The sequence below is a fragment of the Canis lupus genome, chromosome 21, assembly GCF_003254725.2.
Source record: "Canis lupus dingo isolate Sandy chromosome 21, ASM325472v2, whole genome shotgun sequence".
In the NCBI taxonomy this organism is placed as follows: domain Eukaryota; kingdom Metazoa; phylum Chordata; class Mammalia; order Carnivora; family Canidae; genus Canis; species Canis lupus.
In genome coordinates, this window is record NC_064263.1 from 24,549,384 (window position 1) to 24,566,850 (window position 17,467).

At 40.5% G+C, this 17,467-nt stretch overlaps 1 protein-coding gene, 1 long non-coding RNA gene, 1 other non-coding gene and 1 pseudogene across 6 annotated transcripts in view; 2 read left to right on the top strand and 2 right to left on the bottom strand.

Annotated features, from left to right (window-relative positions):
* Nucleotides 1–6,066: 6,066 nt before the first annotated feature.
* PAAF1 (proteasomal ATPase associated factor 1) overlaps nt 6,067–17,467 on the bottom strand; it is a 41,086-nt gene continuing 29,685 nt past the window's right edge. For 3 of the 4 annotated variants that reach the window (XM_025459036.3, XM_025459035.3, XM_025459037.3), the window contains 5 exons: nt 17,018–17,109; nt 15,291–15,406; nt 13,432–13,514; nt 9,908–9,990; nt 6,067–6,490 (listed from right to left, as the gene is read on the bottom strand). In XM_025459036.3, the coding sequence (XP_025314821.1) occupies nt 6,413–6,490; nt 9,908–9,990; nt 13,432–13,514; nt 15,291–15,406; nt 17,018–17,109 (452 nt within the window). In that variant the 3' untranslated portion in view covers nt 6,067–6,412. Of the gene's footprint in view, nt 6,491–9,901; nt 9,991–13,431; nt 13,515–15,095; nt 15,152–15,290; nt 15,407–17,017; nt 17,110–17,467 lie in introns of those variants that run through there. The other variant, XM_049098890.1, reaches the window with a different exon arrangement.
* LOC118351785 (uncharacterized) lies at nt 6,418–17,441 on the top strand. The gene is made up of 3 exons (XR_004807765.2): nt 6,418–6,549; nt 14,698–14,869; nt 15,257–17,441. It is a non-coding gene; the product is annotated as an uncharacterized LOC118351785 (long non-coding RNA).
* On the top strand, nt 6,543–7,860 carry LOC112667303 (tetraspanin-3-like; annotated as a pseudogene).
* TRNAK-CUU (transfer RNA lysine (anticodon CUU)) lies at nt 14,020–14,092 on the bottom strand. The gene has a single exon. It is a non-coding gene; the product is annotated as a tRNA-Lys (tRNA).

Sequence of the window (17,467 nt, forward strand, 5' to 3'; positions counted from 1 at the left end):
CTGGAAGGGGAGTCCAGTGCCCAAGGTGTCGGCGCCAAATACTCGCTCAGCCTGGGCCTGGGTCTTCTCTTGGAGTGCAGGACCACCCCCTAATTCCTTGTCCTGGAGGACCTTTCCCCTTTAGGAATCCCAGAACCAATTTAATAGTCCTTTGTTTCCCCACCAATCTGTATTGATTACTGTGTTTCATATAAAGTTTCCAAATATATATGGATTTATATCTGGGACTATTGTTCCACTTGTGTTTCCCTGGGCCAGTGCCACACTATAACCTTTCTTTTTCTCCTCCTCCTCTTCCTCCTTCAGGAGTATCTTTTCTAAGTACTACTCCTTTACTCTCAAATGTAAGTGTGGTTTTAAAAAATTTAATTTAAAAAATTTTTTTAGTTTATTTGAGAGAGAGAGAGAAAGAGAGCGCATGCACAAGCGAGGGGAATAGCAGGGAGAGGGAGATGTAGGCTCCCTGTAGAGCAGGGAGCCTGATGTGGGACTTGATCCCAGAACCCTGGGATCATGACCTGAGCTAAAGACAGAAGCTTAACTGACTGAGGCACCCAGGTGCCCCAAAGAGTGCTACATTTTATTATTTTTTTAATAATAAATATATTTTTTATTGGTGTTCAATTTGCCAACATAGAGAATAACACCCAGTGCTCATCCTGTCAAGTGCCCCCCTCAGTGCCTGCCACCCAGTCACCCCCACTCCCTGCCCTCCTCCCCTTCCACCACCCCTAGTTCGTTTCCTAGAGTTAGGAATCTTCATGTTCTGTCTCCCTTTCCGATATTTCCTACTCATTTCTTTTCCCTTCCCTTCTATTCCCTTTCACTATTATTTATATTCCCCAAATGAATGAGACCATATAATGTTTGTCCTTCTCCGATTGACTCATTTCACTCAGCATAATACCCTCCAGTTCCATCCAGGTCGAAGCAAATGGTGGGTATTTGTTGTTTCTAATGGCTGAGTAATATTCCATTGTATACATAAACCACATCTTCTTTATCCATTCATCTTTCAATGGACACTGAGGCTCCTTCCACAGTTTGGCTATTGTGGACATTGCTGCTATAAACATTGGGGTGCAGGTGTCCCGGAGTGCTACATTTTAAACCTCATCTCTAATTGTGGATGAAAACATTGGGTTTCATGATAGCATTTCAGATACTAGTGACTATGATGTTTAAGAACTTTCCTGGGTTCTCTGAAGCCACACTATTACAGTAGGAGGACTTGCTTTAAAGTAACTATTTCATATTATTTGTTTTGAGGCCTACTTTAGGTATATTTGGAGGAGTTAAAACACACTTCTGGAGTTGGGCCAAAGGCCACAGAAATCAATTAAAGAGCTAAGAAGTAAAATGCAGGTTTTGGATAAGTTGAGTGGTCAGCCAGGAAAACCAGCCCTACCTGGGGCCAATGGAATCCCCTTTGGCTATCCTTTTGTGCACAAAAAGAAGCCAGCTGACCCTGTGGAGTAGAAGTGATGGACATGATTTCATCTAGGCCAGCAGCATCCCAAGAGCAGGAAATCAGTGACAAGTCTTTGTTGCTCACGCAGCACAATGATGTGCTGACTGGCTTGTGCATCCACCTGGGTCCAGCCCTGAATATCTACAAGCACTACATCAAGGTGCCACAGCAAGGCCACTATGAGGATGATGACCTCGGTGGTTTTCTAGGCTGAGCGTCCAGACTCCTCTCTGCCCCAACCCATTTCAGCCCCCATCTCACCCAAGACCCCCAGAGTCCAGGAGTTGGATGGGGACACTCTCAGCCCTCATGACAGATTCCAGTGAGGGGCATTCCTCCCTACCCGTCTTCCCTGTGTTTCCCTAGCATACACACATTTAGCCTCTAGCACATCCTGTACTCCAGAGTATGGAGTGTGAGGTGGGACAGGGCTCTGGCTCATTTCACTCCAGGAAGCCAAACCTCCCCAATCTAGGACATTTTGGGGGAAAAAATGGGGGCTTCCCATCTTCCCTAGATCCTTTTTTCAGTTCAGCCTGGTGTTTCTTATATAAATGTTCTGTTTATTTTGGTGGGTGGCCTTTCCTCTCTCCCCCATCACCCATGCCCCAACCAGTTTTGTCCCTGGCCTCTAGCCCCTGGGAGCAGCTGGAATGGGTCCCTGTGTCTTCCCTAACTCTCTCCTTTCTTGCTGTTGGTTGTCACTCTAGCTGGCTGTATTGCTTTTTATTTTTTTTTTTAAGTTTATTTATTTTTTTAAAGATTTTATTTATTTATTCACGAGAGACACACAGAGAGGCAGAGACACAGGCAGAGGGAGAAGCAGGCTCCATGCAGGGAGCCCGACGTGGGACTCGATCCCGGGTCTCCAGGATCTCGCCCTGGACTGAAGGCGGCGCTAAACCGCTGAGCCACCCGGGCTGCCCCTGTATTGCTTTTTAATATTGCACCAAAAGTTTTTTTAAATGAAGTTAAAAAAAAAAGAAGTTGAGTGGTCAGAAAGCAACTATATTGATGGTGCTGTGCTCACTTCCCATTTGTGTGACCTGAAGCAAGTTTACTTAATGGCTCCAAATCTGTTTCCTTGAATAAATGAGATTGTTAACATAAACTCCACCACAAGGTAGGTTTAAAAATACTAAATACAATTATACAAAAGCATATGTCACAAAGAAATGCTTCCTTAGCATTGAGGCAGTAGAGTCAGAGACCAAGTTCCAAATCCTATCCATTAGCTACTAGTTTTATGACCTTAAACAATGATTTCTTAGCCACAGTTTCCTATTTGTAAAGTGAAAATATGGTATTATTTTTTATTTTTTGCATTTCTGAGCTTTCTTGTGGATTTTAATTTGCATTTAACTATAGAATTGCATATCTTTTCATGTGTATATTGGTCTTTTTACTCGTATTACCAGATAAAAGATGTTAAATTAAACCCAGAGGGTTGGGGGAAGGGCTTATTCAGCCTAGGACTGGCTGAGGTAAACATGGGAACAAGGAGACTCTATCTGAGGGACACCACATGTGCTGGGGCTGGGGTGAAAGGGGAGATGGGCCGTGCAGTTGCCAGACTGTTTATTCACAGAGGTATTGAGCAAGTGAAATATTGAGAATTATGATGGCCAAGTTTCTCACTATCGGAAGAAGGTTTATACGCAGAGGGCTAGAATAATCCCAGTGGAGTTGGATTGGAATTAGGTGACATCAGTATGAACTCATGATCTTTAATGTACATACAGAATGAGGGATGTAGAGACAGAGATGTCCACTGATAGGGCCTAGAAGCAATAATACCCTAATAGGCAAGAATATAAATATGATGCCCAGATCTTAATTTCCAAATGCCATTATGTTCCATGAAAAGGAACCAGAGCTATCTAGACAAATGACTGATTCCAAGACTGGAGTGGAAAGTATAAGATGAAGCTTGAATATCTTGTATCAGAAAATATAGAAGCAATAGAAGAATGATACTAACATGTCAAAAGGACATAGGATCCAGCTTGAAGGAGCTGCCACTGGTCCAACTGGGACAAATTAAACACTAAAATAAATAATAGCAATAATGGATTATAATCCATAGAATAAAATATGAATCCATGTGTAGTCTATACTAATAATATATCCATGATAAACGAGTGAGTTAATAATTAAATAAGTGGGAGAGAAGGGAAAGTTCTAGAGTAGAAAAGCCAATTATAAATATAAAAAGAATGATGGAATTATAAAATCACCATTTGACAGAGTAGTAATAACTGACTCAGATAGAAATTATCAACAAATGCTGACACTACATGATGCAAGTTTAATGAGGAACAGGATATTTATATAGTCTCAAACTAGCTCTCCACAAAATACTAACTTTGCCATGGAGAAACCTGGTGGACACCATTTAATTAACATCACCTGATTATAATAAAAAAAGACAGAGAAACCAAGGGTTGGCAAGGACATGGAGAAATCAGAACCCTTACGCACTGCTGCTGAGAACATAAAATGGTGTAGCCATTTGGAAAACCGGACAGTCTCTAAATGTTAAATATAGTTATCATATCCTTGCAACTTTTCTCAAGTGTAAAATTATTTCAAAGTGAGAAACAAATTAGGAACAAAAATATAAAATATATCCACAAAGAGATGCGTTCAACCTTTACTCTGCAAGGCTATTGTGAGGACTGTGCCTGGCACCCGGTGTATGCTCACTAGCGGATGCCACCACCAGCTTTCCAGATCTGAGAAATAGAGGCACTTCTCACAAGAAGTCACAAGGGGGCATCTGAAAGCCAAGAAACAAAGTCTAGCTTGCCTGGGCCTTTACAGTAGCAGATATAGGTTGTCCGCCATTCCTTATCCAGAATGCACTCCTCAACCCAAAAGGAAAAAAACACTTTGTCTGCTAACACTAGGGATAGTCTGTTCACAGTAGACAAGGCTTTGCGGCACCTGAGAGCTACCTCTGTCCTTCCATTTGGATCTGGATTTCAGAGTAGCTATCAAGAGTCAATGCATCCATTACAATCAGGATATCAACTCTGGAGACCTTATGAAAAAGGGCTTATGGATGTGATGGCAGTGGAGAAGAATGAGTCCTGGAATCGGAACTCACAGACATACCTGCTGTGTGAACTCAGCCATATCCTCCTTCATCCTGTCTTCTTCATCTGACTTCTTAGAGGCCCCCCCCAGACCTCCTCGGATCCAATATTTCTGAGCTCTGGAATATGTCCCTTTGGGTCTACCTGACCTTATCACAAATCACTCCTAAAACGGAACTGTTCTAGTCCCAGAGGTCTCGTGACCATGTGGGGTAGTGGAAGGAGCACAGTCTTGGAGACAGACTAAGCAAGGTCCAAAACAAAGGTCTGGTACTTAATTTCTCAAGCCTCAGTTTCCTTATCTATAAAACAAAATAATGCCATTTCCTTTTTAAGAGTGTTTGGATTAAATATATAAATATAGTCCCTAAAATAGTGTAGATACCCAGTAATATTCAATGAATACTTTATTTTCACAATTTAGGCATATACAACAGGTAGAAAAAAATGGATTTAAAGTTAAGATAAACTATATTCAAGTTCTTGCTCCCTATGACCCTTAGCAAATCAATTTATTTGAGTCTCACTACCTGCTTGTCATAGTGAAGTTATAAACATTACCTGAGAACATACCTACGAACGCTCAGAACCATACTGTTCCCCCAGCCAGAAACTGGCTTCTTCCCTTAAATAAACCCAGACGTTAGCCTACATTGCTCAGCTCAAGTGTTATATCCTCCAAGAAACCTTTTCTCTAGTAATCTCTAAAATGTAAAATGTAAAACTCTGGGAAGTCTTAAAAAGAATGATGAAGGTCTAAATGTACTAAGAAAGAACTCTAAGATTCTAAGTGAAAATAAAACACAAAATACATACATTATGACTCCATTTTTATATTTAAGGGGAAAAAGAGGTGACCATGTTACAAACCCTTGTTTAAAACTCTTCTGTAGTAGGTTTCTTGCCAACCAAATGCAACTCAAGCTCCTTACCGGGCACTCAAGCCCCTTCACTATTTGGCCAGCCTCTCCAGGCTCATTGTCTATAGACTAGCCTCACTATCCTATGAATGCTGGGTTCCAGCTATGATTAAAGTGCCCTTTGCTATCTCTTCCTCTAGGTCTCAAACTTTAGCAGGCATCAGGATCACCTGGTTGGCTCTGCCCACAGAATTTCTGATTTAGGGCTGAGATGGGGCCTAGGAATTTCTATTTCTAACAAGTTCTCAGGTGATACTGATATGGCTGTTCCAGGGACCACACTCAGCCACTGCCTTTACGAAGCTAGGATTTAACGTTATCACCTGTACAAGGACTGATGAATCATATCAGTTTGCCTAGGACTAAAAGTCCCATGTAGCAGAAAACCCCTCAGTCCTTGGTTTTCCTACCTGTATAAGAATCTTTCCCAGGTTCCTGCTGAAGGGGTATTTGGTGCTAGTAAGTAGTGTTTCTCCATGGCCAGGCCAACAGGAAATACCTGAGAAAGGAGTTCCATCATCTTGAATGACTTTGCTGGAGTAAGAATATTTAACAAAGTTTTTCAAATTCAGACTCCTTACAATACATTCTCTTTATTTCCATCAGAGAACAAGCTTTAGTCCTCTAGTCCTTGTAAACATTTAACATAATGGTATGAGATCAAACTGTAAGGATCCATATCCTTGCCCTGTGTTCTTGGGGTAAGTTTATACAGGGAACACGTTAGCTTCTTACTCAGTTCACAGTAGGTCTTGTCATGGAATGATACTTCCGCATGGGCCAATGCAGCTGCTTTTCTGTGACTTCCAAGGGGTGCCCAAAACAATAAAGGGCCATGATCCTTGAGAAGGACTGATGACTATTTTGCTTTTTGTTGATTAGGGTCAATCTTTTTCATTAACTATGAATCCTTTCCCAAGGGGTCAGAGGTCAGAGAGCTGATAGCGTCGCACGAGACCATCCCGACAGCATGTGTAGATCTGCTTCTCCCATGTGGCTACCTGGAACACAAAAGTTCACAGCTCAAAGGAAGCCTGAGAGTCTTCCATTTCAAAAAGAGGTGTGTTATTTATCCCCATTAGTACAAGTGAGTCTAAGAAGCTCTACTGACTCCAAAGACAAGAGAAGAATTATATCCATGATAGTATTTTAAAAAATAGCTGGCTAGGATCTGGGACTACAGAACAGATATTAGCCAAGCAGAGAGCAAACTCATTAGTGTGGTGCATAGTTGAGAGCAGAGGGTCTGTACCTGGGAAAGGAGATAACCTATAGATGGGCCAGGATATTCCTGAATCTTGTATAATTATATTCAAAGAAGTTCTCAATATGTGCTTGTCTGAGGAGGATTTCAGCAGCTGCTGTGTGGAGGAGCAAGGCACTTGCTGGAGCTATGCAATGGCACCAGGGGCTGAGGTAAGCGTCACTCAGGCTATGCAGCTCCCAGTGGGGAGGCTCCACTGCCACTGCCACCTTGCTTGGTGAGTGCATGGTGCCAGTAGGCTGCCAGCACCATGGACATAGGCCATTGCAGCATCACCTCCTCCAAGACTTCCGGAGTTTCTCAACCTCATCTTTGGGGTCGGGAGGCATTCTGGCATTTAGGCTATGTGGGAGCCCATGTCTTCATCATTTATGGTGACTATGACCACTTCTTTGAAGATGTGTACCTTCTCATTCCTGCAATAATGATCATAGCTGTGGACCCCTGTTCATTTTTTGGCCCATTGTTTACTGTGCCACAATCTGGGAAAGCTGCTGTAGACTTGCCACATTTGTCATCATCCTACTCTTGGTTTTTGTCACAGAAGCTGTTGTAATGGTTTTGGGATACGTCTGCAGAGCAAAGGTGGAAAAGTGAGGTAGATCGCAGCATTTAGAAAGTGTGTAAGACCTATAGTGGAACCAACCCTACAACAGAACCAACTAGTCAGACTGGAAAAACAGGGACTGGTTCAAAGAAACCAAAAACCACAGTGTCCCTCTCAGCTACAGCAGAGAAACAGCCAGCAGCTATAATGGTAGGTTGGCCCACTCCTCTGACCTTCATACTGAGAGATGTGATGTTCTAGGTGTGAAAAAGCTATAAAAAATCATGGTGCACGTTATCTGGGCAGTACTGGCATCTGCAGCTCTTTAGCTGCTAGACATGCTGTGTGCATGCTTCATATTATGCAGGAGTAGAGATCCTGCTTATGAGCTCCTCACCACTGCTGGAACCTCTGCACCACAGAAAATGCAAGTATGAATTTTTAGTCTTGTTCTGATTTGGAAGGTGAATCAAGCAGGTCCTCTTTGGTAGTTAAAAAGATTTAGCTAAAACCACATGTTACACAGGTATTGGACAGAGCAGCTTAACTCTTCAGGTGCCCACCTATGGCTTTCTTTTCCTGTCTTGACTCGCCATGTCCTTAAGTTTTTAAGTATGACAGTGAATATTCTCATTTCAGAACCATTTGTGAGTTGCATAGTGTGGGAGAATGAGAGGAGGATCTGGGCCCCCCTTCTTTTTACCTCCATGTAGTAATAGGACTGCTGCTAAAGTATCACTGGGTCTTTCCGTCTTTTTCACAAAGGAGAACTTTTGGCCAAGGGATTTGGGGACAGAGGAAGGAAGTCAGCTAAGATTAAAGTTAATACCAGATGGTGCCCTTTATCAGTGTCCGTTTAAAAAACATATATTGTAGTTCACTAAAATAGCATAGTATAAAATGACCAAAATAGATTTTAGAATCATACAGTATATTTTGGTTCATCTTCAAAATCAGACTGATCTGGGGTGCCTGGGTGGCTAAGTCACTGGTTAAGTGTCTCCCTTCAGCTCAGGTCATAATCTCAGGGTCCTGGGATTGAGCCCCACGTCGTTGGAGCTCCCTGCTCAGTGGGGAGCCTGGTTCTATCTCTCCCTCTGCTTCTGTCTCTCCCTCTGCTCCTCCCCCTGTTGTGCTCTCTCACACTCTCTCAAAAAAACAAACAAAAAAAACAAATCAGACTGATCTTTGAAACTAGAGGTTTTTAATCAAAACTGACTTTATAGGAGCATAATATGTGCAATACTGTTTTTAAAAAAATTTGTGGGGTATCCCTGGGTGGCTCAGTAGTTTAGCGTTTGCCTTTGGCCCAGGGCGTGATCCTGGAGTCCCAAGATGGGAGTCCCACAGCAGGCTCCCTGCATGGAGCCTGCTTCTCTTTCTGCCTGTATCTCTGCTTCTCTCTCTCTCTCTCTCTTTCATGAACAAATAAATAAAAAATCTTTAAAAAAATATATAATTTGTGTATATTGTTGTATGATTGAGCCCACTCATCATAAATCTAAACTCATTAGGATTAATGTACCCATGCAGACTAGCAAAATAATATGTAGGTGAGATCTCAGTTGTTAATAAAGTCTGTATCATCCCTCAAAAAAAAAAAAAAAAGGAAAAGACTCTAAGATTAAGAATCACTAATTTAGTGGAAATAGCATGAATTCTAGAGGTAGATTAATCTCAGGTTTGCAAATGTGTAGCTACATGACCTAGGGCAACTTTCTCAACCACTTTGGATCCCAGTTTCCTCACCTATAAAATGAAAATGGTATGCTAATTCCCAACACAGAACTATGCAGAAATTTTAAAAAACGAAGTAGATCTATATATGCATTTATCTGAAAAGAGCCCTAGATGTTAATTTAAAAAAGTCATAGAACAATACATATAGAATGATCTCAGTTATGAACAGAATAAAGATAAAACTGTATTATTTACATAAATACATAAACATAATGATGTAAGTGCAAATTCTCCAAAAACAGCCTCGAAAGATACTGCTGAACTGTTAATGCTAGACACTTCTGCAAAGAAGAGCAGAACTAAAAAAGTCTTAAAGGGGTCTTCAAAGTCTGTAAAATTTTCTACTGGTTGAATTTTTTAGGTATATATTAACTGTATAACGTTTTAAAAATTATAAAAACAATAGAAATAATAATACCTATAACTTAAGAATAGTTAACAACAATGAAACAAGATGATACATGTAAAACATCCAGCACAATGTCTGGTCAATAAATATTATTTCCCCTTTTGTTTTTCTTTTCACTCTAATCAAATAATATAATCAGTCTTGAACTTTAAATAATAATAATGATGATGATGATAGTTAATATTTAAAGACGATTTAAAATTTACAACTATTTTCATATACATTATCTCATTAACACTTTCAATATACAGAATTGACAGACCAGGGAGATGAACTGATTTTTCAAGTTTCTAGAGCTAAGAAGTGGTGAAATCACTTCTGATTCAAAATTCTCACTTCCTTTTATCTCATCCATAAATATTTTATCATCCTGAATGCCCACAAAGTAGCTGGATTCAGTTCTCTCAAAAGCCCTTGATCCCAGGTGAGAATCACCCAGGCTCCTCACAGGCCTGTACCTTGTACACAGGATCAGAGTCAGCCCCAGTGAGCTCAATGGGATAGTCTAGGTCTTGCTGGACAATGAAGCAGCTTCCATCACCTAAAAGGCAAAAAGTAACATTTAGATAACTGAAGAGAAAGCTGCATGTAAAGGAGGTTTTAAAAAAATCAATATTTTAGTTTATTTCTGTACATCACTAGCCTAAAGAAGATCATCCCAAGACCCAGAATGGCAAACAAGTCTCATTATGTGGGTCAAATATGAGGACTTACACTGCCTGCCTAGAATGCTGGGCGAGGGGATGCCTGGGTATCTCAGCACCTGAGCATCTGCCTTTGGCTCAGGGCGTGATCCCGGACCCAGGGATGGAGTCCCATATTGGGATCCCTGAAAGAAGCCTGCTTCCTCCCTCTTTCTATGTCTCTGCTTTTCTCTCTGTGTCCCTCATGAATAAATAAGTAAAATCTTTATTTTATTTTATTTTTTTTTTAAAGATTTATTTATTTATTCAGAGAGAGAGAGAAAAAGGCAGAGACACAGGCAGAGGGAGAAGCAGGCTCCATGCAGGAAGCCCGATGTGGGACTCGATCCTGGGTCTCCAGGATCACACCCTAGGCTGCAGGAGGCGCCAAACCACTGCGCCACCGGGGCTGCCCAGTAAAATCTTTAAAAACAATCAAACAAACAAACAAACAAAACAACTAGAATGCTGGGCTAGAGGATTTGAAGGACAAGTTCAAGCTCAGTGGGAAGAAGGGCTCTTTGATTAGCAATACCTGCCAAGGGCACAGAGCAAGCAACGACAGGTTTATATATCTGACTGCAAATTGACTGTGGACAATGATTTTTAACCGAGAAGTATCTGTGTAAATGTTTCAATGTGCTCCCAAATTATTCTTCAATCTATAAATTTGACCAGGTACAGTAGGCAAAGGAGCAAAGCTGTTATACCAAGAAAATAAAAGTATCTCTAATCTCTAAATTTTGTTTCCTCAAAAGAACATGGACAACTGAGACTTGGGGTGATCTATAAACTGCTGAATTAGGTAATTTTTTGTTATTGTTTTACTTAATATAAAAATAGTATATGCTAATTGAAGAAAGCTTTAAAAACAAAGAAACAGAAGTAAAAAAAAATTAATTACTCAACCTACCACTCAAAGATAACTACTGTTAACATTTTTATGTATTTTTCCAATCTTCTTTGTGCAAATTTTTATTTTACATGGTTGAGAGCACACTGCATAAAAGAGTATCTTTATGGGACGCCTGGGTGGCTCAGCAGTTGAGCATCTGCCTTTGGCTCAGGGCATAGTCCCGGGATCTAGGATCGAGTCCCATGTCGGGCTCCTTGCATGGAGCCTGCTTCTCCCTCTGCCTGTGTCTCTGCCTCTCTCTCTCTCTCTCTGTGTCTCTCATGAATAAATAAATAAAATCTTAGAAAAAAAAAAGAGTATCTTTATGCATAAACATTTTCTGTATCAATATTGTGGCTTTGTAAAGAATCCAGGAAAAACTTTTAATTAATCTTTTCAAGTTTTTTAAAATTTGAAACTGCTGTCCAAAACAACTGTTTTTTTTTTTTTTTTTTTAAGATTTTATTTATTTATTCATGAGAGACACAGGGAGAGAGGCAGAGACATAGGCAGAGGGAGAAGCAGGCTCCTCACAGGGAGCCCAATGCAGGACTCGATCCCAGGACTCCAGGATCACACCCTGAGCCAAAGGCAGATAGGTGCTCAACCGCTGAACCACCCAGGTGCCCCAGATTTATTAATTTATTCATGAGACACAGAGAGAGAGAGAGAGAGAGGCAGAGACACAGACAGAGGGAGAAGACCTGAGCCGAAGGCAGGTGCCCAACCGCTGAGCCACCCAGGCGTCCCTTTATTTAAAATTAAAACGTTATTTTATTAAGTAATCTCTACACCCAACATGGGGGTCAAACTCACAGCCCAAGATCAAGAGTTGCACACTCTACCAACAGAGCCAGCTACGCACCCCAAAAATCTTTTCATTAAAGAATTATTACTTTTTAGATATATTTATATAAATATTGACAAGTAAAATAATACAATGTCTGTGATATGTTTCAAAATATTACAATGGTGGGGATTGTAAGGGAATGTGTAAAACAAATTAGCCACAAATTGGTAACAGTTAAAGCTAGATAATAAGTATATCAGGTTCATTATGTTATTCTCTCCACCTTTTTATCAATCTTTGACAATCTCCATAATAAAAAGTTTTAAAATTGTTTAATCTGGCAATTTCAATCTCCTCTCTAGTCAATCAAAGAGTTCCAAAGGACCTCAAAGGTGATCTATATTCAACTTCTAAACTAGTACGGAATTCCCTTCGTAACACCTTGCAGAGTAGCCAACCAGCCTAATGCTTGTCCATCCCCAGAGGTAGTGGTACTCTTCACAATGTCAGCTTCTCTCTTACAAAACAGAACATTTTCCTCATATTCAACTGAAATATGGCACCTGGTAACTTTGTTTTATTGCTCTTAGTTTCATCCTCTGAAAACAGAGTTATGACAAATAAAGCACAGTCCCTACTCTCAAGGATCCTGGACTAGAGGGAGACATAGACAATCACAGTGTAGGTGATAAACACTATCTTTTTTTTTTTTAAGATTTTATTTATTAATGAGAGATCCAGAGAGAGAGAGAGGCAGAGACACAGGCAGAGGGAGAAGCAGGCTTCATGCAAGGAGCCCAACGCGGGACTCAATCCCGGGGCTCCAGGATCACGCCCTGGGCCAAAGGCAGGTGCTAAACCACTGAGCCACCCAGGGATCCCCGGTGATAAACACTATTGATAAATACAATATGCCAAAGAATTGTGGAGGACCATGCCTGTAGCCCCATCATAGATCATGTATTTAAACCTCTGTTTACTTATTTTTTATATAAATATAGAGAGGGTTATGAGTGGGGAAGTGGGGGTAGGATAGAGGGGGACAGAGGAAGAGGGACAGAGAATCATTAATTTTTTTTAAGGGAGGGGCAGACAGGGGGAGAAAGAATCCAAGCAGGCTCCAAGTTTGGATCCAACATGAGGCTCCTTCTCATAACTTCAAGATCGTGACCCTGAGCCAAAATCAAGAGTCAGACATTCAACCACCTGAGCCACCCAGGCATCCCATGAGATAGAATCTTAAGCAGGCTCTACACAGCATGGAGCCTGATCCAGGGCTCAATCTCACAACCCTGAGATCACAACCTGAGTGGAAATTAAGAGTTAGATGCTTAATGGACTAAGCCACCCAGGCACCCCTAAATCTAAGTTTAAATGAACTACAAGGGGCAGCCTGGGTGGTTCAGCGGTTTAGCGCCGCCTTTAGCCTAGGGCATGACTCTGGAGACCCGGGATCGAGTTCTGCATCGGGCTTCCTGCTAGGAGCCTACTTCTCCCTCTGCCTATGTCTCTGCCTCTTTCCCTTTGTGTCTCTCATGAATAAATAAATAAAATCTTAAAAAAAAAAAAATGAACTACAGGAAGCCATCTCTCTCAAGTGGCCCCTGGGCCCACCTTGGCTAGCAACGAATCCATCTCTGAAACTCAGCAGGGACAGAACTGGTGCTCCTGATCTGTGGATGACTTGTACTGGAGTCCTAGAATCAAAGAAAAAGGGGAAATTTCCCTTTTTTACTTCAAAAGCAAAATGTTAAGAGTATATTCAATATATAGTACTAGCCATACAAAAGCAAACAGGACAACTGTGGATAGAGATTAAACATTCATAAAGTTTCTTTCCTGGCAAGATCCTTAAACAGTAGATCAAGGTGATCCACTCAAAATCACCTTGGAGTGAATTTAAACATGTCTCTAACTAAACAGGTCATTGAGTTGAATGAACTAAGTCACCACCAATAACTCCAGTTTTTAGGAGAGGCCTGACAAGAGTTTAAGATAACAATGTTAACAATATGTTAGTTGTTTTGCTCGTAGACAAAATTAAGACAGTTGTGAGAATAAAATTAAAAAAAAAAAAAAAGACAGTTGTGAGATATTAAAAGTGTCAGAACTTTTTTTAAGATAAAAAAGAAAGGTGAGAATCAATTTAATATGTATGTAAAGCTGATTTTCTTTTTTCTTTTAAATCTTAAGTAGTCTCTACACCCAATGTGGGGCTTGAACTCACGACCCTGAGATCAAGAGTCTCATGCTCTACCAACTGAGCCAGCCAGGCACCCCTGTAAGGCTGATTTTCTAATAGTGATCCGAGATTCCCTATCTTCACAGAGAAAAAAACAAGTAGAGAAGTAAAGTAATTCAAATTATGGAAGAAAAGATATAAGCTAGTCACCTTTCATTGGAATTTCTTTACTGCTCTTGGAATAAAGACCAAATTCCTTTGGATGGTACACAAGTTCTTTCAAACAAACTCCTGCTTTCCTGTCTGGCATTACTTCTCACTGCTACCCTGTCTGCAGGGTACATATTTGTCATATTAAACATATTAAACTACTCAACTAAACATATTAAACTACGACTACCTGAAAGTGTCGTACTTCCAAATGTCTTCACGTATCTCTCTCTGTATGCTATTCTACCTATGTCAGACCCCTCTCTTCTTTACTTGGTAACTTCCTACTGGACAAGATCCAATTAAAGCTTCATTTTCCTTGGAGAAGCAGTCCCACCGTCTTTCTCTTTCTCAGTGCTTTTTCAAATTCCTGTGTGGAGCCCACTGATCACACACTGCATCACAAACGTCTTTTACTTGCCTGTCTCTACTGTTAGACTCCAAGTGCCTCAAAGGCAGAGTCTGTATCTTTTATTTCTGTTTTTCAGTGCCCTGCACAATGTCTGGTGACCACAAAGGCCATTCAATAAATGTCAGCTGAACAAAGGACGGAAATGGAAGGAGGAAAGGACAGAAATGGAGAAACCGTTAAATCCTGGGATGCAGAGGCTGTGTGATTCTCTCTGGGTACTTTTAAGACCTGAATAAGGCCTGTTTCAGGTAGGTTATGATCAAAGCCAAACAAAAAAACACAGCTGGCTTACTTGAACTAAAAATGATCAATCTTAGACCAACCCAGATTTAGTAACACTGAGAAAATTACTGAGCTCCTTAAAATTAAAAGTTCTATACAACCATTTTAAGTGAAATGTTAGTTCATTATTTAAGCATAGATTCCAAAGTCAGCACTACAATAGGACAATCATGAGAGCATGAATCAAATTACCTTTTAATATGATTCCAGGAATAATAAGAGCAATCAGACAACTCACACTGGAAAACCTTTATGAATGGAAAAATATACCTTGATTCAACAGTCACCTAAATGCTACGCTATGCTAAATCTGTTTAAATCTGTTAAAGCTAATAAAAATTTCCACTCTGCAGAAGACCTGCATCATGCAAATGAATGGTGACTCACCTTGGACTCCTCACATCCAGCTGATAAATGTTTCCATCCTGTGTCCCAGCCAATAGCAAGAAGCCAGAGAGAAAAGTGCAGCAGTTGAAGGCATCTGAGCCAACAAAGAGGAACACCTGAAAACAAGCAGAAGCCAAAAGTGCTGCTTAAAGATTAATTTGTTTTCAGGAATAAATAGGCACCAAAAAAAAAAAAAAAAAAAAAAAAAGAAAAAAAGAAAAGTTTCCCATTTTTTTAAAATATTTTTTTCCTTTATTTATTTATGATAGTCACAGAGAGAGAGAGAGAGAGAGAGAGGCAGAGACACAGGTAGAGGGAGAAGCAGGCTCCATGCACCGGGAGCCCGATGTGGGATTTGATGCCGGGTCTCCAGGATCGCGCCCTGGGCCAAAGGTAGGCACCAAACCACTGCGCCACCCGGGGATCCCCAAAGTTTCCCATTTTTAGAGACATTTTATTTCTTCTCCCTTTAAGCACCGTGAATCTAAACAAAATATTCAGCAATGACTGAGGAGGAACCCCTCCCAGGATTTAGGGAATCTAAGGCTTGCCCAGAACTTCAGCAGTGTAAGTACTACCATACATGGAGGCAGCAGTTTTCAGACTATTAACCTCTCAACACAACGACTCATAGGACTTTCAGTCCACAATATCTTTCTCCTCCCCCCTCTCATTACAACTCTCCATTTGAGAAGCACTTGGGATTCACACATTGAAATTTTGCTTCATTTCACTTCTAACAACCTTTTGAAGGGAGATACTACGTAGGAAAAGAAACAAGCTTAAAGCGGCAATTTAAAGAATTACAATTCTCCCCAAGTGCCTGAAAAAAAAGGAGTTATCAGATTTTTATTTGTTCTCTACTGTTGGCTCAATCTGATCATTTCTCCCTCAAATATTCTAAAAAGGAAAGAAAAGAACCAAACTCAGCCAAATGAACAAAACCTGTGATTTCCCTTTGGAAGGTAAAGCAGTGCAGAGTACAGAGATGAAAGAATCAAAAAGAGTGATGTTCCTGGAACCTCATTTCTGAAAATGGAAACATCACTAGAACAATGAAGTAACTAGGAGAAATGAAAATACAAAACCTGTGGCCAAACCAAACCATTAAAGTTGTCTTGCTGAGGTTGATAGGAGCTGAAAAGAAATTTTAAAACTCAAATCCCAGGGAACTCAGGACTTAATGATGAGCACAGTCTGCCCAGCAAAACTTCAGAGGCTGAAGGAAGAAAATTCAACTAATTCTTCCATAAAAGACATCTGGTCATTAATTGATCAAGACCCCTGAATTCATGAGTCCTTTATTCAGAATTTCTTCACATTACCTTGAATATGGAAGGGAATTTACATAACCTCATCATTTTCTATATAGCACACTAAGGCCCAGAGAGAAAGTGATTTAACGAAGGTCACAAAGCAGTATTTAAACCTCATCACATAACCCTACGAGGTACTACTATGCCCAGTTTAGTGATGAGGAAACTGAGGCTCTGAATGGTTAAGTAACCTCTTAAATGTCACAGCTATCATGGAAGAGCTAGAATATAAATGTTGCCCTTACTCCAAATCCCATGCTCTTAATCATTACATTTTACTGGCCCTTATTCCTACAGCTTTCTCAAAAAGTGAACACAGGGAGCAAGTAGAAACATTTCCAAAACTGCTTTCCAAAAATCAGAGTGACCCAGGATGCCCCAGAGCTCAACAGTCTTGGAGGAACCACTTGCCGGCTGCCTGCTCTGCAGTCCCAAGCACTGAAGTTTCTTATCTTCCCGTGCCAACAGCAGCATTTTTGACTCTGTTCCAATCTCCCGTTCACCTGCATGACAGATAAGCCATGTCAACAGTGGGCTAGGCTGATCAGCTGGCAGTACCAGAAAGCACAGATACTGATGACAGTTTATTGAATTACTGTTAGTGATTAACTTACTAACTTAAAAAAGCATTTATTATATTCTATTTCTTGACTGTTGGTATTATTTATATAACTGTACATGTTTGTCAAAACTCACAGAACTGATATTTTAAAAAGGTGACTTTTGGGGCACCTGGCTGGTTCACTCAGTAGTGCATGCAATTCTTGTTCTCAGGGTTGTAGGTTTAAGCCCCATGTTGGGGGTAAGAGGTTACTTAATAAATAAGTTAAAAGTTTTTTTTTAGATTTTATTTATTAGAGA